Source organism: Zeus faber, assembly GCF_960531495.2.
Source record: "Zeus faber genome assembly, chromosome: 19".
NCBI classification, from domain to species: Eukaryota; Metazoa; Chordata; class Actinopteri; order Zeiformes; family Zeidae; genus Zeus; species Zeus faber.
Window position 1 is genome coordinate 777,121 of NC_137206.1, and position 26,693 is coordinate 803,813.

Here is a 26,693-nt window from a genome sequence, read left to right on the forward strand (position 1 = left end):
AACGCATTGACGTAGCCGTTCAGTTTAAGACATAGTGGGGCAGGGCCTTGTTGATGAGGACGGTTGCAGACGGGAGGAAACTGTTGTTGTGGCCAGAGGGTTAGAGGTTTAGAGGTTTAGAGGTTTAGAGGTTCAGAGGTTTAGAGGTTTACAGCTTTAGTGGTTTTGAGGTTTAGAGCTTTAGTGGTTTTGAGGTTTAGAGCTTTAGAGGTTTTGAGGTTTAGAGCTTTAGTGGTTTTGGCTTTAGTGGTTTTGAGGTTTTGAAGTTTAGAGCTTTAGAGCTTTAGTGGTTTAGAGCTTTAGTGGTTTAGAGCTTTAGTGGTTTAGAGCTTTAGAGCTTTTGGCCTTGTTGGAGCAGCCTCCTGCCAGAGGGAAGAGATTAAACAGTTTGTCTCCCGGGTGGGAGGGGTCAGCCACAATCTTACCTGCACGCCTCAGGCTCTTGGGGGCGTACAGGTCCTGGAGGCGTACAGGTCCTGGAGGCGTACAGGTCCTGGAGGCGTACAGGTCATGGATGCGTACTGGTCCTGGAGATGTACAGGTCCTGGAGTAGACAGGTCCTTGAGGCATACAGGTCCTGGAGGCATACAGGTCGTGGATAGATGGTAGATTACAGCCAATTACCATCTCAGCAGAGCGAATGACACGCTGCAGTCTGCCCTTGTCCTTGGTGGTTGCAGCAGCGTACCAGATGGTGATGGAGGAGGTGAGAATGGACTCAATGATGGAGGTGTAGAAGTGCACCATCATCGTCTCTGGCAGGTCGAACTTCTGCAGCTGCCACAGGAACTAAGTCCTCTGCTGGGCTTTCTTGACGATGGCGTTGATGTTCGGCTCCCACTTGAGGTCCTGGGAGATGATGGCGGCAGGACTCCACAGAGTCGACTGGGGAGTCACACAGGGTGATGGGGGTGATGGGGGTGATGGGCGGATGGAGAAGTAGAAGAAACAGTCTTTATTCGTCACGCAACACACCACACTACAACACATGCTTGCACACACACACACATGCACATGCTTTGATGGTGGCCGGTGAAATGGATCCTCTGCTTTTGACCCATCCTGGCTTGTCCTTCCTCCGGGGCCACAGCCAGGAGCAGAGGGCAGCGTACGTGGACGCGCCCGGGGACCAGGTGATAAGTGTCCATCGCTGGTCAGACCATGATGGGTGCATGTTTTTGGTGGGGGTCCTTACTGACGTGAGGTGGAGGAAACCCCATGTGAGCACGGGGAGAACATGCAAACTCCACACAGAAAGGCTCCTGTTTGGGAGATAACCCACCGGAGCACGGTGCCAACAGCGCCCCAGGCGGGAATCGAACCCAGGACCTTCTTGCTGTGAGGCAGCAGTGCAATGCACTGCGCCACCGTGCCAGGGGGCAGCGTTCCTCCTGAAGTCCACAACCATCTCCACTGTCTTCACAGCGTTGAGCTCCAGGTTGTTCTGGCTGCACCAGGTCACCACATGGTCAAGCTCCCACCTGTAGGCGGACTCATCCCCACCAGAGATGAGCCCAATGAGGGTGGTGTCATCCGCACATTTCAGGAGCTTGACAGACTGGTGGCTGGAGGTGCAGCCGTTGGTGTACAGGGAGAAGAGCAGAGGAGAAAGAACACACCCTTGAGGGGAACCGGTGCTGATGGTCCGGGAGTCAGAGATGTGTTTTCCCAGCTTCACGTGCTGCTTCCTGTCAGACAGGAAGTGTGTGATCCACCTGCAGGTGGAGTCAGGCACGCTCAGCTTGGACAGCTTGTCCTGCAGGAGAGCCGGGATAATTGTGTTAAAGGTGGAGCTGAAATCCACAAACAGGGTCCTGGCGTAGGTTCCTGAGGAGTCCAGGTGCTGGAGGATGTTCAAGTTCAAGTCTCTTATGCTGGCCTACAGAGTGATTGCTGGGAATGCTCCCGCCTACTTAAATGCTCTTGTAAGAGCACATGTTGCCCCCCGGATGCTGCGCTCGTCAAATGAGCGTGGCCTGGCTCTGCCGGCCATACAGCCACAGCAATCCAGGCTATTCTCATTTGTAGTTCCACGTTGGTGGAACGAGCTGCCAAAAATGACCAGAGCAGGGACCTCCCTCTCTGTCTTTAAGAAGCACTTGAAGACCCAGCTCTTCAGTGAGTACCTCCTCTCCTAACCTACAATTACTTAGCACCACCTTGCATTATTTATTGTTACACTAATGTTGTTGTTACACTAATCTCTGTCGCAATGTAGCTTGAATGTTATTCTCCCTTGTAAGTCGCTTTGGATAAAAGCGTCTGATAAATGACTAAATGTAAATGTAAATGAAGTGGAGGGCCAAGTTTACTGCAACGTCTACAGACCTGTTGACTCTGTAGGCGAACTGCAGGGGGTCTACATAGGCCTACATGTGAAATATAATGCCTAAAATTAGTGAATTTAGCTCAATCATAATGAGAACATTGTCTCGCTCTTGTACTGTCTATTTTATATATTATTTATTATTATTTTATCTTGATTTTGTTATTGGTGCTGTTGTAGTGAAAGTCCTTAATATGAATATGAATGAAGCCGTTCTGTGGTCCTCTCCCAGACACCACCCAGTCTCTGGTGCTGACGGAGACGGGCTTCAAGAAGGATCCAGAACATTTTAAAACCATGATGGGGAACATGGAGGCCGTCCTCAGCATCCCCGTGCACGGGTGGGCAATATGCGCTCAACTGCACACATGCACACACATGTTTCATAATTTTCTCTGCTGTAATTAGTTATAATGAGTACTAAGTTATTTATACTTTCATCTGTACTTATTTGTACTTTTTTTCCCTTTATTATCAGAATCGGGCTTTATTGGTCAAGTACGCTCACATATACAAGTTTTTACTCTTTTTACTTTTTTTACAGTAATGAATGTAAAAAAGTAAAGCAACATTTTTGAAACATTTTTAGGAAACATACACAAAAATATCTACATAAAACATAAAAATAATAAAGCGTGCAACAATAAAATTCAATAATGAATTGATTGATGGATTGAAAATAATGTAATCATTTTCTGTTTCAATAATCCAATAATCTGTTGAGTGCAGTATTTTAAAAGATGCTATTTACAACTTCACTAAAAGGGTCCGTCTCTTCTGTCTCTTCTCTTCATGTTATCAAATAGAAACTTTTAGTCTTCTGGGTAAAAATATCAAGCAATTCCAGCATCTCCGATGTTGAGGTGTTAAAATAACTTGATGAGAATTTACCACAAACTAAATTTGTCACAGAGATAAATTGACTAATCAAAGAAAATAAAATGCATGTAGAATGTAAATAATAATTCAGTAGCGGTTCCTCGTTCCTCCCTCAAAACCGAACTTGAATGTAAACGTCGTCTCCCTCCTCACTCAGCATCCGCTCTCCAGGCAGCGCTGCGGTCAACATGTGTATGGTGGCGAGCGGCGCGGCCGACGCCTACTACCACATGGGGATCCACTGCTGGGACATGGCCGGAGGGGCGGCCATCTTGACTGAGGCCGGGGGCGTCATCATGGACACCTCAGGTGAGAGGGGCGGGTTGGTTTAAGTTAGCTGAGTTAGTTGAGTTAGTCTTGTTAGTTTAGATTCAAGATTCAAGAGGTTTATTCGTCACATACATATACATACTTTCATACATATACATACTTTCATACATATATGCAGTGAAATGTCAATGCAACGCACCCGGTGATAACACACAATATGTTCTAGGCTGAACATAGTAGCTACCTAAGAATAATCTACTTGACTGACTAACTGATTCCTAAAACGTAATGCAGTAAGTCGAATAATATAGAATAGAATAAAATAAAATATATAGAATAAAATAAAATATATAACAAAGGAACTCAAGGGTAATGCAGGGTGAGGGTATAAAATAGATAAATGGAATAGGCTTATGTATATGGGATACACTTATGTGTATGGGATAGGCTATTTATGTATATACAGATATGTACATTAAAGTGGCATGTGAATAAAGTGAGGTGGTGTTTGTGATATATACAGCACAGTATACAAGAGTACGGCACAGCAATACGGTAACACCGAACAAACAAGAAAAGTGGCACAGTATGCGGTACAGTATACTACATACAGTATACTGTATGTAGTATTAATATCAAGTAGTGTACTGTTTTACTTAGCACCACCTTGCAGTATTTATTGTTACAAGAATGTTGTTGTTACACTAATCTCTGTCGCAATGTAGCTGAATGTTATTCTCCCTTGTAAGTCGCTTTGGATAAAAGCGTCTGATAAATGACTAAATGTAATGTAAATGTGATACAGTACAGTAAGGCAGTGGTGCATATGTGAGTGACTCAGTACACCTCCTGGTGTATAAGTCCTGCAGGGAGGGGAGTGTAGTTCCAGTGGTACATTCAGCGCACCACCCTCTGCATGGCCCGCCTGTCCTGAGCAGTACAGTTCCCAAAGCAGGCAGTGATGTTGCCTGTCAGGATGCTCTCCACTGCTCCACAGTAGAAGGATGGTAAAGACGCTGCCTCGCCTTTCTCACCAGTGTTTGTTTGTAAAGTGCATCTTATGTCCTCTGTGATGTGGACTCTCAGGTACTTGAAGCTGCTCACCCTGTCGACAGAAGTCCCATTGATCACAAAGGGCGAGTGCGTGCTCGGTTGTAATCCTTGCCTAAAGTCCACAATCAGCTCCATAGTTTTGCTGACGTTCAGGTGTAGGCTGTTGTCCTGGCACCAGAGTGACAGGTCAGCCACCTCCTCGCGGTAGGCCTTTTCATCGCCGTCGGTGATCAGGCCCACGACAACGGTGTTGTCAGCAAACTTGATGATGGTGTTGGAGCTGGACCTGGCCACACAGTCATGTGTGTACAGGGAGTACAGTAGGGGGCTGAGGACACAGCCCTGGGGGGGATCCTGTGTTCAGAGTGAGGGAGCTGGACATGTGCTTCCTCACCCTAACCACCTGGGGCCGGGCTGAGAGGAAGTCCAGGATCCAGGCACACAGCGGAGTATTCAGTCCGAGCTCCTGCAGCTTGACAGCCAGTCTGGTGGGGACTATGGTATTGAAAGCTCAACTATAATCGATGAACAGCAATCTCGCATAGGCCCACTTCCGGCCATCCAGGTGCGTGAGCGTGGTGTGCAGTACCTGGGAAACCGCGTCATCCGTGGATCTGTTCTGCTGGTACACAAACGGCAACAGGTCTAAGGTGCGGGGGAGGGAGGCGCAGATATAATCCTTAATCAGCCTCTCGAAACACTTCATGACCACCGAGGGGAGGGCCACCGGACGGTAGTCATGCAGGCAGGCAGGAGAGGCGATCTTCGGGACAGGAATGACGGTGGACCTCTTGAAGCAGGACGGGACCACTGTTTCAGCCAGGGAGATGTTGAATATTGTGGTGAAAATGGGACTAGCTGGTTAGCACAGGTCTTCAGTACTCGCCCAGATATGCCATCTGGGCCCGCAGCTTTCCTGGTGTTCACCCGCATCAGAGCCCTCCTGACGTCAAGCTCGGACACTGAGAGTGCAGGCTCATCTCCAGCGGTGTAACTCCAATTAGCTAACGTAGCAACGAAGCTCACCGCTACTTCCGTAAACTCGCCGACATCACTTGAACTTGTTTTGAACATGTCCCAGTCGATGTTAGTCAGAGCGTCCTGAAGCGCAGCCTCTGTCAGTCCATCCACCACTTCGCTTCCCTTGTCACCACCAATTCTCGCGCGATCAGAGGCCTGAAAATGGGAACCAGCAAAATGGTGGTGTTATTTGATTTCCCGAAAGCAGGGAGCGAGACGGTCTTGTATCCGTTCTTGTAAGTTGTGTAGCAATGGTCCAAAGTTCTACTTCACCTGGTGGCATACGTGATGTGTTGGTAGAAATTAGGCAGAACTTTTTTAAGGTTGGCCCTGTTTAAGTCCCCAGTCACCACCACAGCCGCGTCGGGATGTTTGTTTTGAAATCTTCACAACACATCATACAGGTCCGACAGAGCTGCATCGGTGTTCGCTTGCGGTGGAATATAAACGGCTGTGATGATGACCGTGCTGAATTCCTGGGGGAGATAAAATGGACGGCATAGGATCGTCAGCTGTTCCAGGTTCGGCGAGCAGGAGCGGGAGAGAGTCTTGGTGTTGTTGAGGTTACACCAGCGGTTGTTTACCATGAGGCAGACGCCTCCACCTTTGGATTTCCCCGACTCCCCCGATATGTCGCCGCGGAACACGGAGAAGGACTCGGCTGGACGTATGGCTTCATCCGGCACCAGCGGGTTCAGCCATGTCTCCATCAGGCAGAGGACGCAACAGTTCCTCGTGTCCCGTTGGAATTTAATCCTCGCTCGAAGTTCATCCATGTTGTTCTCCAGAGACTGAACATTGTAAGAAGAATGCTTGGCAGAGGTGGACGGCAAGGTTGCGTCCTCATTCTGACCCGAATGCCGCCTCGTTCAAGATGGTGCTTTCTCTGTGGGCCCGCTCGTGGAACAGCGCCTCCATTTTTGTTGTTGTTGTTGTTGTTGTTGTTGTTGTTGATGATGAGAGTGTTCGCCCGTAAAATTTCAGTCGGCCACTCTAGTTCCACGGATAAAAAGTCCCAAAGTTGATCTTTTAGGGAAGATTTTATATTCACGAGTGAATCGCGGCCGTAAGAGATAACTGCCGATGCTTTTTTGGCGGACATTATGATAAAAAACTGAAAAAAATACTAAAATGTGCGAAGTCGACCAGAGCGATGGCGCAGGCGACCGCAAGGGGCGGCACCACTATTGCTAAACTATCGCTTAGTTGTTCATGGTGGTTAAGTTAGTTCAGCTTTCTTAGTTTAGTTAAGTTGGTTAACACGGGAGTAATGTACTTTAGTCCATCTGAAGTACTTTAGACGCAAAGTACTCACTTGGCGTACTATCTGTGCATTTCATTCTATGCATTTTTTGTGGAATGTCTGGAACTGCATTATGATATACATAGATGTATTACTGTACAACATTACACACTACAACAGGTGACCCGTGCATATCCCACAAAGCATTGTGAGCATAAGAAGCTCTGCGAGTGAAGTTTAAGTTTATAGTTGGGTTCAAACTCACAATCTGTCAAAGACAAAACTTCCTTCAAACCCAGCAACGTTTTTATGGTCACTTAAGGTAGAACCTGATAATGTCATAATTATGCAAAATGTAATGAAACAATTAACTAACAACATACTAATCAACCAATAACATAATATTTAATCAATAATTTAATAATTTACCAATAATGTAAAAATGTACCAGTAATGTAATAACATTATTTGTTTTTATTACATCTTAGACTAAGTCAACCATATTACTCTTTCTGTTATTATTGCATTATTGGCTAATTATTACATTATTGGTTGCTACACTATCTTACAGTAGAATTGTGCAGGAATAGTTATTGTCTGACCAAATACATGTATTTTAAGTTATTTTAAGGCTGCATTTTTACAGACAGGAACTAGAAGTGTGGGAGACTATTGTCTTTACCAAGGACAGATTTGAACACATTCAAGCACAGAAAGTTCAAGGGAGTTGGGCAGTTTTTAGGCGTTCAAACACTTTTAATTATGATCTAATCTATAAAAGTGATTGATCAGGGTCCGACAAAGTTCTATCAACGTTCTGACGCTACTCCAGCTCTGTGGCATAGCTGCTTATTGTGCGATTAAAGTACAAAAATGACTGATGAATCAATGAAAACACTCTGTTATCAATATTTCTCTCCTGCAGGAGGGCCGTTCGACCTGATGTCTAGGAGGCTGATTGTCGCCAGCAGCCGGAACATCGCAGACCGTGTCGCCATGGCGATCACAGAGTTTCCCTGCGGACGGGATGATGCCGAGAGCTAGGGCCACACCACAAAACGCACCTTTGCCGTTGCCATGACAACCTGAGCGGTTTGTTTTGGTCTCTGTCTGAGACGCTCGTCATCGGATTAAGTCCGAAAAAAAATAAAAAAGAACCCACACTGTTTCCATTTTTATTCTACAGTTGCAACAGATGCCACAGTTTGCCAAACACAGACCAACTTCTGCAGTGTCTGTAGATCCTGAATAAATATTTTAGTAAATTTTAGAGATATTAGGCCCTTAAAGTCATTAAGAAGTTTTTAAATTAGAATTTTGAGTTCTTAAAAAGCCATTTAATATTCTTATAATTAAATTTTGAGTTTGGAAAAGTTGTGATAGTCTTTATGAGACGAGTCCAAAGTGTCAAATAATGAGATGAATGACACTCATGTCATTAAACTAATGACAAAGTCATCACTGTGAACAAAACGCCGAAGCTTCCGACTGCTCCGAACACTCCGTTTTCAAAGGTTTTTTTTCTACTTTCTGCACAAGATGATGTCAGCTGATCACATATTTATTTGTATGGTCATCTGCTCCATCCGATCTGCTGTGCGTTTTTCCAAACAACACCAGTAAAAATTGAGTTTTTTTTAAATTATAGATGTATGTGGCAGAAAACGGGGCGTGGTCAAGCACCGACTGCGTACGACAGCACGGTTCCCTTTCCTGCGGCCGACAAGCTGCCTGGAATTGGCCCAATCGAGGCAGGGAGCTTTCTTAATGGTTGTCTGTCTTACAGAGGGGTTCGGCACACCGGCTCATCAGCAGCCCAGGAGCCAGAGCAGAGCGCCAGTCCTGATGATCATTATCATCATCATCATTATTATTACAATAATAATTATTCATCATTATCATTTGTTATTGATACTTGTGGCCAGCTTACCTCATTGTTTAAGGTTACAATAAAAACTGTCACCATGTTGGCGCACCACGGCCAGAAAGACTCTCCCTCCCTAAACCCTAACCTGTGGACAGAGACTCCCACAGGTTAGAGAGAAATATTCCTGATAACAGCGTGCAAAGTCGGTGGAAACGCACCAGCGCGCCACAGCGCACCGACGCATCTCCCTCTCCTTCGCCATTTCACTGTGTGTACAAGGGAGAGTTTGCTTTTGACCAGAATGTCCAGTATTTCTCCAGATGTGCCGATGAAAGTAGGAAATAAACCCGACCATCGCCGAGGGAATGTCCTCTAGTGCAGAGGTTCCAACCGCTGGGCATTTGCCACCTGGCCGTGAGAACAAGGGCGGGAATTTTTCAGGAGCAATCTGAGATCTGCTCTTCAGCAGAGCAGCAGCAGGAAACTGAGTAAACTAAGTAAATGTAGCGTTTTTAATTTCTTTGTCTGGAAAAAAAAAGAACGCTCTGATAGGAGCTGCAGGTAGAAATTAGCCCTTTACTACCAGCGTTCCCCTAAAAAATAGCATCTGTTTTTTTGTGCTTATTTTGGTGAGTAACTTATAAGTAGTGCATTAAGTCGTTGTGGAGGTGTGTTTCGGCCCAGGGCCACGAATTGAGAGGCGGGGGGCAGAAACTGTTACGAATACGTCAGATTAACCCAAATGCAGGACACAAAACGGTTTTGGAAGTAGATGCAAGCTTTTGATGAGGAGCCAGGCAAAGGATCGGGGTCCAGGGCCAGACAGGAATTTAGGAGACAAGCAGGGAATAAGGAACAGGAAACAGGCAGAAGATCAGGAACAAGCAGGGATTCAGGACTAGGAGCAGACAAGGATTCAGGAGTTGAAACTGGCAGGGGGTCAGGACCAGGAATCAGGATCATTGACAGGACCAAGAGTTCAAGAGACACACGCAACTGTGTGGTGAGTTTGAAGACAGGGGACAGGTGTGCAGTGGCAGGGATGTGACACCAGACGCTGACAGACAGAGGGACCTAGAGACAGACAGACAGGGAGCCAGAGAGGGCTAGAGGGAGACAGAGACAGATAGAACACCAAAGCCGGGCAGGATCTTAGTAGCCCCCCTCTACAAGGGACGGCTCCCAGATGTCCCACGAGGAAGAGCAGGCCAGGAACCAGAGGGAACGGCCTTAGCAGGGTGGGTGGAGGGGTCCGGAGGTGGGCAAAAGAGAGTAAGGACCCATCAGGTGGATGGCCAGGCAGCTGGAACCCTGCCCAAGCCACCAGGGCAGGGTTCCAGCTGGAGGGCGACCCGGGTGCTGGGCCCGGGGGCCGGACTGCTCGGGGGGTCGACCAACCTCGGGGTAGATGAGTGGGGCTGCTCCGGAGGACGACCCTGTAGGCGGTGTCCCTTAGGGGGGCGGCAGAGAGACCAGGCGTTGGCCGGGTTGACCCCAGGCTCAGGACTAGTAGTGGACCGAGCCCCGGTAGAAGTGGACGACCGCTCAGGAACGGGAACGGCCTGGACATGGGGAGAGGGGGGAACTGGGATGGACTGGGCCTCGGGAGAGGTGGCCGACGGCTCGGGAACTGGGACCGACTGGGCCTCGGGAGTGGTGGCCGACGGCTCTGGAACGTGGTGAGCCTCGTCGGGGGAGGCTGAAGGCTCGGGAATGGGCTGGACCTTGAGATAGGCGGCTGACGGCTCGGGAATCCGGAATGGACTGGACCTCGGGAGAGGCTGCCGACGGCTCGGGAACTGGAACGGACTAGACCTTGGAAGAGGCGGTCGACGGCTCGGGAACTGGAACGGATTGGACGTCGGGAGAATCGGCCGATGGCTCAGGAAGGTGATGAAGCTCGGCGGGGGAGACTGAAATGACAGGCTTTGGAGAAAAGGAAGCCGGAGAAGGGTGGGCATACAATTTACACCTGTTAAACGCTAACATTTGGCAAAATTCAGGAGCCTGCTTCCAGGAGGTAGCGAGTATCCTGAGGAAAGCGGGCTCTACCCCCTAGTAACTCCAAAGTCCTGCCAGGAGAAAGGCAAGCAGGGCAGTGGATACTCTGTGGCAACGGGCAACGGAAACGCGGGTGTGCTGGGCCGCAGCAACTGGGAGGTGCTGGACAGTGGTGAACATGGACGGCCTCGGGGATCCTTGGGACTGCTCTCTGCCTTGACGGACTTCTTAGGGTCCCTCGAGAAAAAGGCAAGGCACGACCCCCAGAAGGGGGACTGCTGGGGATCCTCAGGGGCAGGAACAAGACAGACGAGTACCGGGCTAGCCGGCTCAGGACTGGGGGCTTGGCAAAGGATTGGCTCCAGGCTCGCAACCCCGACTCTAATGGACGATTGTGCAGGCGGGGGGGTGAGCAATCCGGGGTGCCCGGAGGAGACATCCAGGTCGGGAAGCATGCTGGCGACCAGCAGGCCTACAGCTAGCAGGCGAATCTCCAGGTTGGCCCCAGGTGAGGAAACCCCTGAACACTACCAAAACCGGGCCCGCTCGGTTCATGTTTGGTCAATACTGTTACGAATACGGTCAGGTGAACCCAAACGCAGGACACAAAACGGCTTTGGGAGTAGGTGCAAGGTTTAAATGAGGAGACAGGCGAAGGATCATGGTCCAGGGACAGACAGGGAATCAGGAACAGGAAACAGGCGGGGAATCGGCAACAGGAACAAGCAGGGAATCAGGACCAGGAACAAGCAGGGAATCAGGACCAGAGACAGGACCGTGAGTTCAAGAGACAGAGTGAATGGGACCAGGTTAAATACAAGAGGAGTGGTGAGGAAGGTGAAGACAGGTGACTGGGGACAGGTGTGCAGTGACAGGGATGTGGGACCAGACACAGACAGACAGAGGGAGCTAGAGGGGGACAGAGGGACCTAAAGACAGACAGAAGGAGCCAGAGAGGGCTAGAGGGAGACAGACAGAACACCAAAGCAGGGCAGGATCCTGACAGAAACAGCGCCGTCTGGCGTGTATTGTTTTTGAAAGTCAAACAAACTTTGGCACCTGGGCTAAAAGGGAAAAGAAAGGGAAGGGCTTTAGTCCTGTCAACGTGGGTTAGATTCGGCACGGCATCTCCGCCACGCATCCATCCTCCTACTGCGGGGACAAACAGACAAAATCACTTCCTGGTCAGGGATCTGGTGAATCAAGAAACTCCTCCCTTGATTCGTCCAAACCCGAGCAGCTGAGTGGCCCCGGGATGGGAGCCTGCACCGCCTGAAACGGCTTGACCACGCCCCCTTGGTCTGCTGCAGTTACTTATTGTTTATTATTCTAACGTCTAGTCTTTGCTAAAGCTCTTTACTGTTTAGGTGTGTTGTTTAAATATTCTCATATCCTTGATCATCTAACAATGGCAAAGTGTACAGTGCTGGAAAAAAATGTTTGAATCGAATTGTGACCTTAAAATCGAAAGTCGAATCTTGGATTTGGAGAATTGTGACACCCCTATCAAATGGTCATTGTTGATGTCATAAATGTATTACATTTGAATTTGGACGTCTTAAAATACATTAAATAGCCAAATGTTAATTCTTGAGGCGTTTAAAGTCATTAAATAGTCTTACATTTTAACTCATGAGTTCTTAATTTCAACATTAATCATTTGTCCCCAAAACCCCAAAGCCTACATACCAGCTGAACCTGACACTTGTGTCCAAAAATAAGAGGATTTTTCCAAAAATAACTCAACATCTGTCGCTACGAGCCAGAACCCTAACCCGTTTCCTTTCATAATTTTTATGAGTTCTATGAGTGGCTCCCAAACCACCTGTTCAAACTGGCCTTGGTATCATTATTATGTCTGTATATGTATTTCTTCTTTTACTATTCTAATTATTATCCTGTCCATTATTATTATTATTATTATTATTATTATTATTATTATTATTATTATTATTATTATTATTATTATTATTATTATTATTATTATTATGGGGATGGTAGCTCAGGAGGTAGAGCTGTTGGTCTAGTCATCTAAAGGTTGCTGGTTTGATTCCAGGCTCCTCCTGCTAGCATGCTGTAGTGTCCTTGAGCAAGACACTTAACCCCTAATTGCTCCTGATGGCTGCGTCCGTCGGTGTTTGAATAATTGTAAGTCGCTTTGGATAAAAGCGTCTGCTAAATGCAATGTAAAATGTAAAAATTTAAATTATTACACACTTTATTCATTGTTAAACAGGTGGTTGTAATTTCATTGTAATGTTTAGAGAGCGAAATAAAGATTTCAGTCTGAGAAATTCCTGACACGGAACTTGAAAGAGCTATTACAGTAATAAAGGTAATATTAATATTATATTTGATGATGTTCTGAACATTAATCCTGTCTACAGCACTACCTCAACATAACAGACTGTACTGTGTCCCAACACGCCCTCAGCGTTCGGAGCCAGAGACTCGAACGTCGTGTCTGAACCTGTCACAGAGAAACAGAAACGGATCATTCTGCAGCTTCACTTCTACCATCCGGAGAGACAGTACTACATACGGTACCATATACGGTACTACATAGGGTACTATATACGGTACTTCATACAGTACATTTATCATAATACAGTCTGACACAGAACTAGGACGGACCAAGTACATTGTTTTTAGCATTGTTGTATTATCAAGGATGTCCCAAAATGGTCATTTTAATTCATAGCAGTTGTTGGCCCTGTGAGAATTGATCACAATCTGAATGAAAACCAGGGGTTGAACCAAAACAAATTATATAAATGTTCATTTTACCAAATTAGAGATTTGTATTTTTTCAGTAATGTGAGAGTTGAACAGAATCTGAATCAGAAATCAGGCTTCCTTGGCTAAGTTACTTTTAACACACACAAGCTATTTGACTCTCTACAAACAGAACAAACAGTAAACAATGAAAAAAAGCCAAAACACTGTTTAGGATCTGAATAAAAAATGTTGGTAATCCGCAACATTATTTTGTAAAAAATAAATTTCACATATTTTGATATCCCATATTTATTTAGCTAAAAACAGCCATTTGATGTATTTGTGATATGCATGTACTCCTCTATATATCCTAACCCATGGTTGGTGGCGGGATCTGCCACAGATGCAATGCACGGATGCAATGCACGGATGCAATGCACGGATATGTTGCAGAGCCAAATTCTTACACACTAAACCCTCATTTCCCCAATTACTGGAGGATTACTACAGACAGAACGCTTAAAGCATGACACAAACACAGCTGCTGGTGTTCTGTATCCGCTCAGAAAAAATAAAGATAATAGATTGATGCTACGAAAATGCATGATATTGATATTTAATCATAGAAGCAGGATTGGATATTGATATATGATATTGTTCCATGTTGAAGGGATATGACCCAAGATGTGTGACCCAAAACTCAAATGTAGTTATTTTGATTTATTACTTATTTTTATTGAATGCATTTTGCACGTTTTATTTTTTCATTATTTAATAATAATAATAATAATTATTATTATTATTATAGAGTTGTATATGTGCTGTGCATTTCTAATCTATGATGACAAAATCCACCTCCTCCACAAAGGCTGCAGGCTATGTTGGTGGAAGTGGAATCAGTCCTATGTGCCCAGCGTCCTATGTAGGGTAGGACCCTGGGAATTTAGGATCCTGGAAACATAGGCCCTTGGGAACTTAGGATCCTGGAAACATAGGCCCTTGAGAACGTAGGATCCTGGAAACATAGGCCCTTGGGAACTTAGGATCCTGGAAACATAGGGCCCTGGGAACTTAGGATCCTGGAAACATAGGCCCTGGGGAACATAGGATCCTGGAAACATAGGCCCTTGGGAACTTAGGATCCTGGAAACATAGGGTCCTGGGAACTTAGGATCCTGGAAACATAGGCCCTTGGGAACATAGGATCCTGGAAACATAGGGCCCTGGGAGCATAGATGTGCTCTTGGTGGAAGTTTTCCCTTCAGGGGAAAACAAAAAACAAAGGAACACAATTACTAGTGGGAAGAAAGATAATACTAAGTTAAAGGTAAATTAAGCAGGAAATCTGCGCAGTAACAGAAAACTTTAGTTGCTTTTGTTGTGCATCAGTGCAGTAAAAGTTGTTTTTGAATATAGCTCTGTCAAAACTGGGTGTGTCCGACTTGAGCCGTGGGTGGTGAATGAAGCTTCTCCTCGTCGTGTAGCCTCTTGCGTCTCTGGGAATTACAAACTGCCTTCTTCGGTTGTTCTCCTTTTTTTTGTCATTGGTTTTACTGCATGGTCTATTTGGAAATATGCGAGGGCGGGGTCCAGTACTTTTCCCACATAGCCTGGTTCCAGCCAGTGCTTTAAATGGGAAACTTGTTAAGATCTGCAGCATTGAACTGAACAGCAGCTCTTAAAGGTACGTTCTGGGTTTGTTTTTATTTAAATGATATTGACATTAAAAATGATTGCACAAAATTGTACCAATTGCACAACCATTAAAATGTGAATTGTTTGTTGTTAACATTTTAGGTTTACAGTACATTGTATTTTTTTGTCGCTTATTGCTTTTTTTAGGTTAATTACTATTTATTGTTTTTTCTATGTTTATTTCTATTGTTTATTGGTTAGCATATAGTGTATTTTATATTGCCATATTCTATTGTGGATTGCTTATTCAAGATTCAAGAGGTTTATTTGTCACACATACCTTCATACATATATGCAGTGAGATGCCATTGCAACATACCCGGAGATTACGTACAATAAGCTGTATAATTACTAAAATGTGCGTAATCGACAGGAGGCGCTCGCGCAGGCGCCACAATCGCCATTCTGGGTTCTATAATGATATAATAGTATTAATTTATACGTTTATTCTGTTGTTGTATTCATATAATTCTTTTATATTTGTTCTAGGTTAGGTTAGGCCTTAGAATTATTGTATAATGACAAATTATATATAATATATTACATATTATTAATCCTCAGATTTATTGCATATTGGCATTTTCTCGTTTCTATTTTAATTCCTACTATTATTGTTATTATTATTATTAGTAGTATTATTATTATTATTAGTGTTGTTATTATCTATCTAAGTATTCTATCTTTAATATCAAAATAATTACAACTGCATGTATAAAGGTGTTGCTATGGGCTGAAGCCAATCAATCAATCAATAAATCAATATATTGATAGTATTTCATCAACATAGTACTATTCAATTAACACTAGAACAGCTTGAATGCAGTGTTTCTTATGTAAGACACTGATACCGTTGTCAGGGCGAGGTCAGATCCTAAAATGGTCGCATAAAATATGACAAAACATTTTGGACGGTATGAAAAAGTCCTGATTTTGGCTTAATGTGTTGAGTTGACCTTTAAATTAGCTTAAGACGACTAAATGACCCTAACATGTTAAAAAAAATAATAATAATACATTTCAATTAATCCAGGTCATAAGGAGATGTGTTGATATATACATGAAGCTACGCTATCTTTTTGGCATTCAAATAAAAATGTAATTAAATTAGACTTGTGTTTTACCCGTACCCATGGTGCCCTACAACTGGGTACATTTTATTTTACCTCATGAAGTTTTTTAGAACGTCCCCTTAGATGTAGAGGCATCCTCACAGTTCTTCACAGTTCACAGGAAAGTTTGAACATGATACAAACCCTATAATCTTTAATGAGTAGGACTAACCTTCCTACATATATGATGTACTATATAGAGACAGTGAGAGAAGAGCGTGAAGTTCCCACAAGAGAAGTGGGTGTAGTCATCAACACGCCCACTCGCTGTGTGTGTGTGTGTGTGTGCTTCTTGTAGTCCGTTACCTTATTGAAGGAAACAAGAAAACCACCGTACATAACACTTACCTACCTTATCTACCAACCTAGGTAGGTCAGTCGGTAGGTCACTAGGTAGGTAGGTAGGTTGGTAGGTCAGTCAGTAAGTAGGTCACTACGTAGGTAGGTAGGTTGGTAGGTCAGTCAGTAGGTAGGTCACTAGGTTGGTAGGTCAGTCAGTAGGTAGGTCGGTAGGTAGGCAGATAGATATATCTGTCTACCTCCCGACCTACCTACCTGCTTACCCTACTTTCCTACCTAGCTTCCTTCCTACTTCCATAGCTTTCTTCCTACCTGTCTAGCCGCTACCCACCTTCCAAACTACCTACCTTCATAGCAAGTTCAAACATGATAACAATGCTGATCATCTTTTACGATTTTGGCTAAATGCAGAAGTAGGAGAAGACACATCTCAAACATGCGACATTAAAGCCAAACCCAACCCAAGCTGCCAGAGCCGCCGTCAGGGCGCCGCGGTCCAGAGCTGCACTTCTAACTCGACATTGGGAAGGTTTTCAAGTGGCTGTTCAGACAGTCCGCAGGCAGAGTTACGTAATGTGTGAGGCATGTCACAAGCAGCTTTGTCAATGTTGCCTCAGAGTCAGCAGTGTCAAAATATGATATACTGCACGTCCTGAATTGGTATATAATGGTATATATAAATTATTGTGTGTGTATATATGTATATTCCTGAATTTTCACATAATTTGGTTTGCATCAAAGCTTCACTATTTTATTATAGACTAAGTTAAGTTTCTGACACTGTAACAGTCCCTATGAATGCTTTATTGCTCATTGTTGAAATGTTTTTTGTGGAGGTGACAGCTCCACATGTTCCCACAGGCTCTGACCAGCAAGTGATCTGTAAAGCGACATGGCTGATCCCTGGCAGGAGTCGTTCGACCACGCTGTGGCTGTGGCCAGGAAAGCCGGAGAGGTAGAGCTCAAGTGACCCTGCCAGCCGCTCGTCATGACGATGAACATAAATTGAATATCTTTCCGATGGAAAGTCCTTGGTCGCTGTAACTCGGCTACGCAACATTTTTACTTAACTTTATTTATTACTATTTAAAGCTATTATTATTATTCTTGTGTATTCATGCCATGAATGAATTAGGAATTAACACTTTAGTGTCCAAGTGCATGTTGCATGTACCTCCTAATGTAAACCCTCCCAACATTAGGGGCACTGAGGAGCATTGGGAACTGGTGACATGAACTTACTGCACTGGTTTAATCTGGTTTTCCATCATCTACGTGGTTCTAGCTGGGTCTCATGAGGTCATTGTCAAACTGAAGAACTGATGATGGAATCCACAATTTCTATGCGTATCTCAAACAACATGTACCATACGATTGATTCCATTGGTTTGGTTGGTTTTGTCTCATACCGATGCATCAATCCTGTTGTGTTGGATCAGGTTGTTCGAGATGCGCTGGAGAACGAAGTGAGGGTGATGACCAAGAGTTCGTCTGTGGATCTGGTCACAAAGACCGACCAGAAGGTTGAAAAAATCATCATCGAAAGTATTAAGGAAAAGTTCCCCACGCACAGGTCGGACAGAGATCTCACTATATAACACAACATTTAAATAACAGCGGGTTGATCGTCTTAGCCAAGTCAACAGAAACACGTAGACGTGTTAAAATATGCATAATCCTTTTTGAATGTATCTCAGCAAAATATTGTCCCCACATTCAAGGGGAAAAACTTCATGAATAATGTCGTCATATTTTTGACTGGTTGTGGGGCAGAAAAGTAGAAAATCTGTGTGACATTCATTTTGTTTCTTGAATTAAAACAGTTCCAAAAAAAATCCTCCTTCATCCTTTAGATGATTCCGTCCTTTCGAGTCAGGACATCTTTTTTCATCTATTTTTTGTTAGGTTGGGTGTTATGCACCTTTTTCAGCCACCAGATATCAGTGCATATTAAGTATATGTCCATATTCAGTCGCATTCTTTTCAGATGGGTTTTTCACACAGTTGTTTAGACTGATAATAAATGATGATTTACAATGCTACTTTCGACTGTTTGTACAGTTTGTGCTTGGCTTGTGATTGAGCAGAGGGACAGCCACTGGGTATGAGAGACTTTGGAGAGGGATGTTGGGTTAAAGCACTACGCACCACTAAAGACTGCGTTTTGCGATGAAGAATCGTTCGTTCATTTTTGACCTGCACTGCAAGCGAACAGCAACGTGCAGACGTACAAATTCAAAAATGCAGAATCCTTTTTGCGTCTCAACAGTTTGCTGATTTCTCTTCCCCGTAGCTTCATCGGGGAGGAGTCCGTAGCCGCTGGCATGCCTTGTGAGTTCACGGACAATGCCACGTGGATCATTGACCCGGTGGACGGCACCACTAACTTTGTGCATGGGTAGGAATCCATCAGCACTGCATTTATATTTAAGGCACTAAAATGTGCCTGTGTACTGTATTTGTCTAATATGTCTGTGTACTGTATTGTGCTAAGTCTAAGCTTGGTCTTTTAGTCCAGTGTCAGGGTTATCTCTTACCCCTGTTCGGGTGAGGGTTATCCCTAATCAGAGCTCTAAAATAACCTTAGATTATTTCATGTTCAATTTATATTTGGTAATGTAAGGCTGGTCTTCGCCTGCCACAAGCCACTGGAGTGGCATCTTCAGGGCCCTCCGACCGATTACTCTAATGAGCAACAGGCGTACGGCCACACTGATCCAAGGCCCAGTTACCTAGACCCAGGACAGGTGTGGCTGCTCAAACCACACCACCCCACCCACAGAGGTGATCTTATTTTAGTTTAGCTTTGGTAATATACGCTAAGGGTTAGGGTCGGTGTTAGGTAACAGCTTGATAATACCAAAGGGTCTGAAAGTCAATATTGAACCACATGAAAGGTTTTCAGCTGCCGCTTGAATCAGAGTCAGATTTACTCTGCTTATCCTCAGGTTCCCGTTCGTGGCGGTGTCTATCGGCTTCGCTGTCAATAAAGAGGCACGTCAGAGAATGTTTACCATTACTTACAAATGCTGGTTCTGCAGTGTGGACTCTGATGTGCGTCTCCGTGTCTCCGCAGATGGAGTTCGGAGTGGTCTACAGCTGCTTAGAAGACAAGATGTACACCGGACGCAAGGGCAAGGGGGCGTTCTGCAACGGAGAGAAACTGGAGGTTTCTGATGTGACAGGTACCTGTGTGTGTGTGTGTGTGTGTGTGTGTGTGTGTGTGTGTGTGTGTGTGTGTGTGTGTGTTCAACAAAACATTCAACAAAACCAGTTACCTTGAAATTATACTGAGCTTCATAGTCATTATATTTATTATGTGTTTTAGGCCTGATATATATAAAACAAAGATATTTCAGGCTTTAACATTTCAAATTAATGAATAATTATATTAATAATTAAATATAGCAATGCGCAGGGTCCATGTTTGTCGTGTTAGTGACAAATTACAGTTTTCCCAGTTCCCCGTGAAACTCCACATCGCTTCCTACCGACACCAGTCATAGTTTTGCAAGTTGCCATGGAACACAGCATCAGTCGGTGCTCTCGTCCCTCATTTCCCGGCGCAGCAACCAATTCACACCGAGGGAGTCTAGAGCCAAGCAGATCGAACCACAGCGGATTCATGTCCGTGGGTTCGGCGGGTGCTGTGCGGCAGACACTTTCAGCCGGAAAAATACCAAAGGCGCTCCAGGCTGGATCCCTAATCATGATAAATATAATAATATAAACAATAATAACAAACCGAAAAATAATAATAATATCTTGACAATTGCAGCAGAAATGAGAAAAGTAAGCGGGCCCCTGTGCAACTGAGAACTTGATGAAGAGTTGAGGAAGGAATGGGACAGAGATCCTCCTGAAATTCAAAAATGTTTGCGTCGCTCAGAGTGCAATGAAGCGTTGGTGTTGAGTGTGTGCGGAGACGGCGGCAAAAACCAAAGCTCATAATACAAAAACATTAAATGCCAGAAGACAAAATCAAAATCAGTGCTTTTATATATTATTTCTGTAAGTGTGGGCAATACTGTGGCAGCTGTTACAGCATAGAAGTGTTGGTCAAGATGGCGGCCGCACTGTTTCCTCAGAAACCAACTGGTCAAAACGTTGTCACCAAAAGTCGATTTGTGTGCAATCCATGGATGGAATGACATAAACATGATGTGATGTAAACCTGAGGTGACGTAAACATGAGGTCACATAAACACGAGGCGATGTAAACATGAGGTCATGTAAACATGAGGTGACGTAAACATGAGGTGACGTAAACATGAGGTGATGTAAACCTGAGGTGACGTAAACATGAGGTGACGTAAACATGAGGTGACGTAAACATGAGGTCACATAAACACGAGGCGATGTAAACATGAGGCGATGTAAACATGAGGTGCTGTAAACACGAGGCGATGTAAACACGAGGCGATGTAAACATGAGGCGACGTAAACATGAGGTCACATAAACACGAGGCGATGTAAACATGAGGTCATGTAAACATGAGGTGACGTAAACATGAGGCGATGTAAACATGAGGTCATGTAAACATGAGGTCACATAAACACGAGGCGATGTAAACATGAGGCGACGTAAACATGAGGTCACATAAACACGAGGCGATGTAAACATGAGGTCATGTAAACATGAGGTGACGTAAACATGAGGTCATGTAAACATGAGGTCACATAAACACGAGGCGATGTAAACATGAGGTCATGTAAACATGAGGTGACGTAAACATGAGGTCATGTAAACATGAGGTCACATAAACACGAGGCGATGTAAACATGAGGTCATGTAAACATGAGGTGACGTAAACATGAGGCGATGTAAACATTAGGTCATGTAAACATGAGGTCACATAAACACGAGGCGATGTAAACATGAGGCGACGTAAACATGAGGTCACATAAACACGAGGCGATGTAAACATGAGGTCATGTAAACATGAGGTGACGTAAACATGAGGCGATGTAAACATGAGGTCATGTAAACATGAGGTCACATAAACACGAGGCGATGTAAACATGAGGCGACGTAAACATGAGGTCACATAAACACGAGGCGATGTAAACATGAGGTCATGTAAACATGAGGTGACGTAAACATGAGGTCATGTAAACATGAGGTCACATAAACACGAGGCGATGTAAACATGAGGTCATGTAAACATGAGGTGACGTAAACATGAGGCGATGTAAACATGAGGTCATGTAAACATGAGGTCACATAAACACGAGGCGATGTAAACATGAGGTCATGTAAACATGAGGTGACGTAAACATGAGGTAATGTAAACATGAGGCGACGTAAACATGAGGCGATGTAAACATGAGGTCATGTAAACATGAGGTCGCGTAAACATGGAACGATGTAAACATGAGGCGATGTAAACATGAGGTGACGTAAACATGAGGCAATGTAAACATGAGGTCATGTAAACATGAGGTCATGTAAACATGAGGTCATGTAAACATGAGGTGACGTAAACACGAGGTGACGTAAACACGAGGTGACGTAAACACGAGGCGACGTAAACATGAGGCGATGTAAACATGAGGTGATGTAAACATGAGGTGATGTAAACATGAGGTGATGTAAACATGAGGTTATGTTAACATGAGGCAATGTAAACATGAGTTCATGTAAACATGAGGTCATGTAAACATGAGGTCACGTAAACACAAGGTGACGTAAATACGAGGCGATGTAAACATGAGGCGATGTAAACATGAGACGATGTAAACATTAGGTGACGTAAACATGAGGTGACGTAAACATTAGGTGACGTAAACATGAGGTGATGTAAACATGAGGTGACGTAAACATTAGGTCTCGTAAATATGTGGTGACGTAAACATGAGGTGATGTAAACACGAGGTGACGTAAACATTAGGTGTCGTAAACATAAGGTGACATAAAACATTAGGTGTCGTAAACATGAGGTGATGTAAACATGAGGTGACATAAACATGAGGTGATGTAAACATGAGGCGATGTAAACATGAGGCGATGTAAACATGAGGCGACGTAAACACGAGGTGATGTAAACACGAGGTGACGCAAACATTAGGTGTCGTAAACATGAGGCGATGTAAACATGAGGCGATGTAAATATGAGGTGACGTAAACATGAGGTGATGTAAACATGAGGTGACATAAACATGAGGTGATGTAAATATGTGATGACGTAAACATGAGGTGACGTAAACATTAGGTGACATAAACATGAGGTGATGTAAACATGAGGTGATGTAAACATGGGATGATGTAAACATGAGGTTATGTAAACATGAGGCGATGTAAATATGAGGTGATGTAAACATGAGGTGATGTAAACATGAGGTGACATAAACATGAGGTGATGTAAACATGGGGTGATGTAAACATGAGGTGATGTGAACATGAGGCGATGTAAACATGAGGTGATGTAAACATGAGGTGATGTAAACATGAGGCGATGTAAACATGAGGTGATGTAAACATTAGGTGACGTAAACATTAGGTCTCGTAAATATGTGGTGACGTAAACATGAGGTGACGTAAACATGAGGTGACATAAACATGAGGTGATGTAAACATGAGGTGATGTAAACATGAGGCGATGTAAACATGAGGCGATGTAAATATGAGGTGACGTAAACATGAGGTGATGTAAACATGAGGTGACATAAACATGAGGTGATGTAAATATGTGATGACGTAAACATGAGGTGACGTAAACATTAGGTGACATAAACATGAGGTGATGTAAACATGAGGTGATGTAAACATGAGGTGATGTAAACATGGGGTGATGTAAACATGAGGTGATGTAAACATGAGGCGATGTAAATATGAGGTGATGTAAACATGAGGTGATGTAAACATGAGGTGATGTAAACATGAGGTGACATAAACATGAGGTGATGTAAACATGGGGTGATGTAAACATGAGGTGATGTGAACATGAGGCGATGTAAACATGAGGTGATGTAAACATGAGGTGATGTAAACATGAGGCGATGTAAACATGAGGTGATGTAAACATTAGGTGACGTAAACATTAGGTCTCGTAAATATGTGGTGACGTAAACATGAGGTGACGTAAACATGAGGTGACATAAACATGAGGTGATGTAAACATGAGGTGATGTAAACATGAGGCGATGTAAACATGAGGCGATGTAAATATGAGGTGACGTAAACATGAGGTGATGTAAACATGAGGTGACATAAACATGAGGTGATGTAAATATGTGATGACGTAAACATGAGGTGACGTAAACATTAGGTGACATAAACATGAGGTGATGTAAACATGAGGTGATGTAAACATGAGGTGATGTAAACATGGGGTGATGTAAACATGAGGTGATGTAAACATGAGGCGATGTAAATATGAGGTGATGTAAACATGAGGTGATGTAAACATGAGGTGATGTAAACATGAGGTGACATAAACATGAGGTGATGTAAACATGGGGTGATGTAAACATGAGGTGATGTGAACATGAGGCGATGTAAACATGAGGTGATGTAAACATGAGGTGATGTAAACATGAGGCGATGTAAACATGAGGTGATGTAAACATTAGGTGACGTAAACATTAGGTCTCGTAAATATGTGGTGACGTAAACATGAGGTGACGTAAACATGAGGTGACATAAACATGAGGTGATGTAAACATGAGGTGATGTAAACATGAGGTGACATAAACATGAGGTGATGTAAACATGAGGTGATGTAAATATGAGGTGATGTAAACATGAGGTGATGTAAATATGAGGTGACGTAAACACAGGGAACACTTTGCACGCTGCTGTTTGCAGAGATCAGGAAGTCGATGATCATCAGCGAGCTGGGATCCAACAGGGACAAGGAGACCGTCACCAAGGTGTTCTCCACCATGCAGAGGATCCTCTGCATCCCCGTGCACGGGTGAGTTACACACACACACATGATGCCATGACACTCACACATACATGTACAAACACACAAAACACACACACACTCTTAGACACACAGCAATTGTGGTTATGTATTATAACAGTGATTATCGTGTATTTGAGTTATCTGTGATTGAAATGTTATTATTATTATTATTATTGTTTTTATTATAATTGTTGTTGTTATTATTGTTATTATTGTTATTATTATTTGTATCATTGTTGTTATTGTTATTATTATTATTATTGTTATTGTTATTATTATAATTGCTGTTGTTGTTGTCATTGTTATTATAATTATTGTTATTGTTGTTATTATTGTTGTTATTGTTGTTGTTATCACACATGAAGTGTTGTTTGTGGCCGGCAGCCTGCGGGGCTCGGGCACGGCGGCCACCAACATGTGCCTGGTGGCCAGCGGGGCGGTGGAGGCCTTCTTCGAGATCGGGATCCACTGCTGGGACGTCGCCGCCGGTGCCGTCATCGTGACGGAGGCGGGCGGGGTGCTGATGGACGTGGACGGTGAGTTCGGAAGGCATTTAAAGTGGGAATCCATCGCTTCAAGTCCCAGAATTCCATTAGAAACCGCGAGGATCTTCCCTTGTCTTCCATGAGTCACGGACACTATTCCACAGCTGCTTCCTCCGCTTGTTGGAAACTGTCGTTGCCATTTGAGCTGGGGATGGGGTGGGGGATGGTACGGAGGCAGGTTTGAGTCTTTCACTCCCACACACACATGGATGACGGCTACGACTCCGCAGCGCCACCGGAGCCCGGAGCCACACCACCCGCATTCGAGGCCGATGATGCGTCGATTTGAGATCGGGCGGAGTCGCGGTGGTCCCGGGAAATGTAATATAAACAAAGAAATGTTTGTCTTCTCTTCAACGTCTCGATATGAAATTATGATTCCAGGTCTGTAAAGAAAAGAAAAAGATCCAGTTTCTATGTTTTAGCTCCGGCCCTGAACTGATTCCACTCGTCAGTAAAACAGAGTTTACGTAAAAACTACCATGACCGTTACCATGACGAAGACCATGACTTCACCACTGACATTTTTTGTAAAACCATATCATGTATATGAGTATGTGTATAATTATCGTGTGGTTCATAATGTATATAAAAATGTGTATAGTAATGTATATAATATATGTATAATAAAGTATATAATCATATATGTAATAAGAATATGATCATGTGTATGATGTTTTGTGCAGGCGGCCCCTTTGACCTGATGTCCAGGAGGATGGTTTCTGCCAACAACAAGACCATCGCCGACCGGATCATCAAGGAGATCGAAATCTTCCCGTCCAAGAGGGACGACGCCCCCGTCACCCAAAAATGAGGATGAGGATGATTTATTTGTCTTCATCTTGTATTCAAGTCATAGAACGTTGGCTTCACTTTTGTTTCCCTGAATAAAACCTCTCAACGCCATGAATTAAAGCTACAGAGAAACTCAACAACATGACGTCATTGTCCTCATTTGCATATTATAGGATGTGTTGTTTGGCATTAGCGACGCATTCTAACGACACAATAGTAATACTCTCCACTGCCACCTGCTGGTGAGCTTTGTTTGCTCTCCAGACTTTACAGATAAATGTTTAGTTTGTAAAATGTCACGTGACTAAATGGACGTCGCGGTTGAATAAAATGCGTTTTAACATTTAGAACCAAATGTGGGTTCGGTTTATGTTTATGTTTAGGTTTAGATTTAGGGTTGGGGTTAGGGTCAGGTTTATGTTTAGGTTTAGGGTTAGGTTTATGTTTATCTTTATGTTTAGGTTTAGGGTTAGGGTTAGGGTTAGGGTTAGGGTTAGGTTTATGTTTATCTTTATGTTTAGGTTTAGGGTTTGGTTTAGTCTCAAAGAGAAATGCATCCAGGGTCTGCCAGTCTGTAAAATGTCTAAAATTCAGTTTTACAGCTGTAAATATAGGACCTTAAAGTTCATTAAATTGTTTTGACTTTGAGTTTGTGACGTCTTCATTTTGGTATAAAAATGGTCCGATTTTTATTTATTTCTCTTCTTTTCGTTTTTGTTTACGATCAAAATAAGTCCAGTTCTTCTACACCATAATCAACATTTTGGTGTTTTAAAATGCGGAAGCAAATAATTGATGATTTCTCAAAGAAAATCGATTTTTTTTCTATATTAAATTAAACTCAGAGCTTGAAATCTAATCAGCAAGAGAGCTGTGTTGCACTGGGGGCCCGACCCGGTGACCCCGCCCTCCTCTCGCTCATATCCGTCTAATGTGTAATTATCCAGCAGCGTAATTACAGT

General features: G+C 43.8%; 2 protein-coding genes across 6 annotated transcripts in view; both read left to right on the forward strand.

The window, feature by feature from the left end:
- The window catches only part of LOC307244811 (inositol monophosphatase 1-like), a 17,159-nt gene extending 9,013 nt beyond the window's left edge, over positions 1-8,146 (forward strand). Inside the window, exons 7-9 of the mRNA XM_080020126.1 lie at positions 2,559-2,667; positions 3,363-3,514; positions 7,717-8,146. Of these exons, the coding sequence (XP_079876252.1) occupies positions 2,559-2,667; positions 3,363-3,514; positions 7,717-7,835 (380 nt within the window). The 3' untranslated portion in view covers positions 7,836-8,146. The remainder of the gene's footprint in view (positions 1-2,558; positions 2,668-3,362; positions 3,515-7,716) is intronic.
- A 6,737-nt stretch (positions 8,147-14,883) lies between these two features.
- LOC307244810 (inositol monophosphatase 1-like) lies at positions 14,884-26,379 on the forward strand. 5 transcript variants are annotated; one of them, XM_080020121.1, is made up of 10 exons: positions 14,884-15,061; positions 17,318-17,436; positions 17,921-18,054; positions 18,775-18,879; positions 19,430-19,475; positions 19,558-19,666; positions 24,289-24,397; positions 24,776-24,927; positions 25,623-26,168; positions 26,229-26,379. In XM_080020121.1, exons 2-9 carry the CDS (start codon positions 17,374-17,376, stop codon positions 25,748-25,750), a joined length of 846 nt encoding a protein of 281 aa, XP_079876247.1. In that variant the 5' UTR covers positions 14,884-15,061; positions 17,318-17,373; the 3' UTR covers positions 25,751-26,168; positions 26,229-26,379. The 5 variants fall into 5 exon arrangements, with proteins under 5 accessions (XP_079876247.1, XP_079876249.1, XP_079876251.1 ...); XM_080020123.1 differs by having other exon boundaries at positions 25,623-26,144; XM_080020125.1 differs by having other exon boundaries at positions 17,325-17,436.
- The last annotated feature ends 314 nt before the right edge of the window (positions 26,380-26,693 follow it).

What these genes read in the sequence shown, in the direction of transcription:
- LOC307244810 (XM_080020121.1), top strand. Translation starts at nt 17,374, where the DNA reads ATGGCTGATCCCTGGCAGGAGTCGTTCGACCACGCTGTGGCTGTGGCC. An exon ending in GCTTCGCTGTCAATAAAGAG is followed by an intron (nt 19,476 to 19,557) that starts GCACGTCAGAGA and finishes GTGTCTCCGCAG; the next exon opens with ATGGAGTTCGGAGTGGTCTA. An exon ending in GGTGCTGATGGACGTGGACG is followed by an intron (nt 24,928 to 25,622) that starts GTGAGTTCGGAA and finishes TGTTTTGTGCAG; the next exon opens with GCGGCCCCTTTGACCTGATG.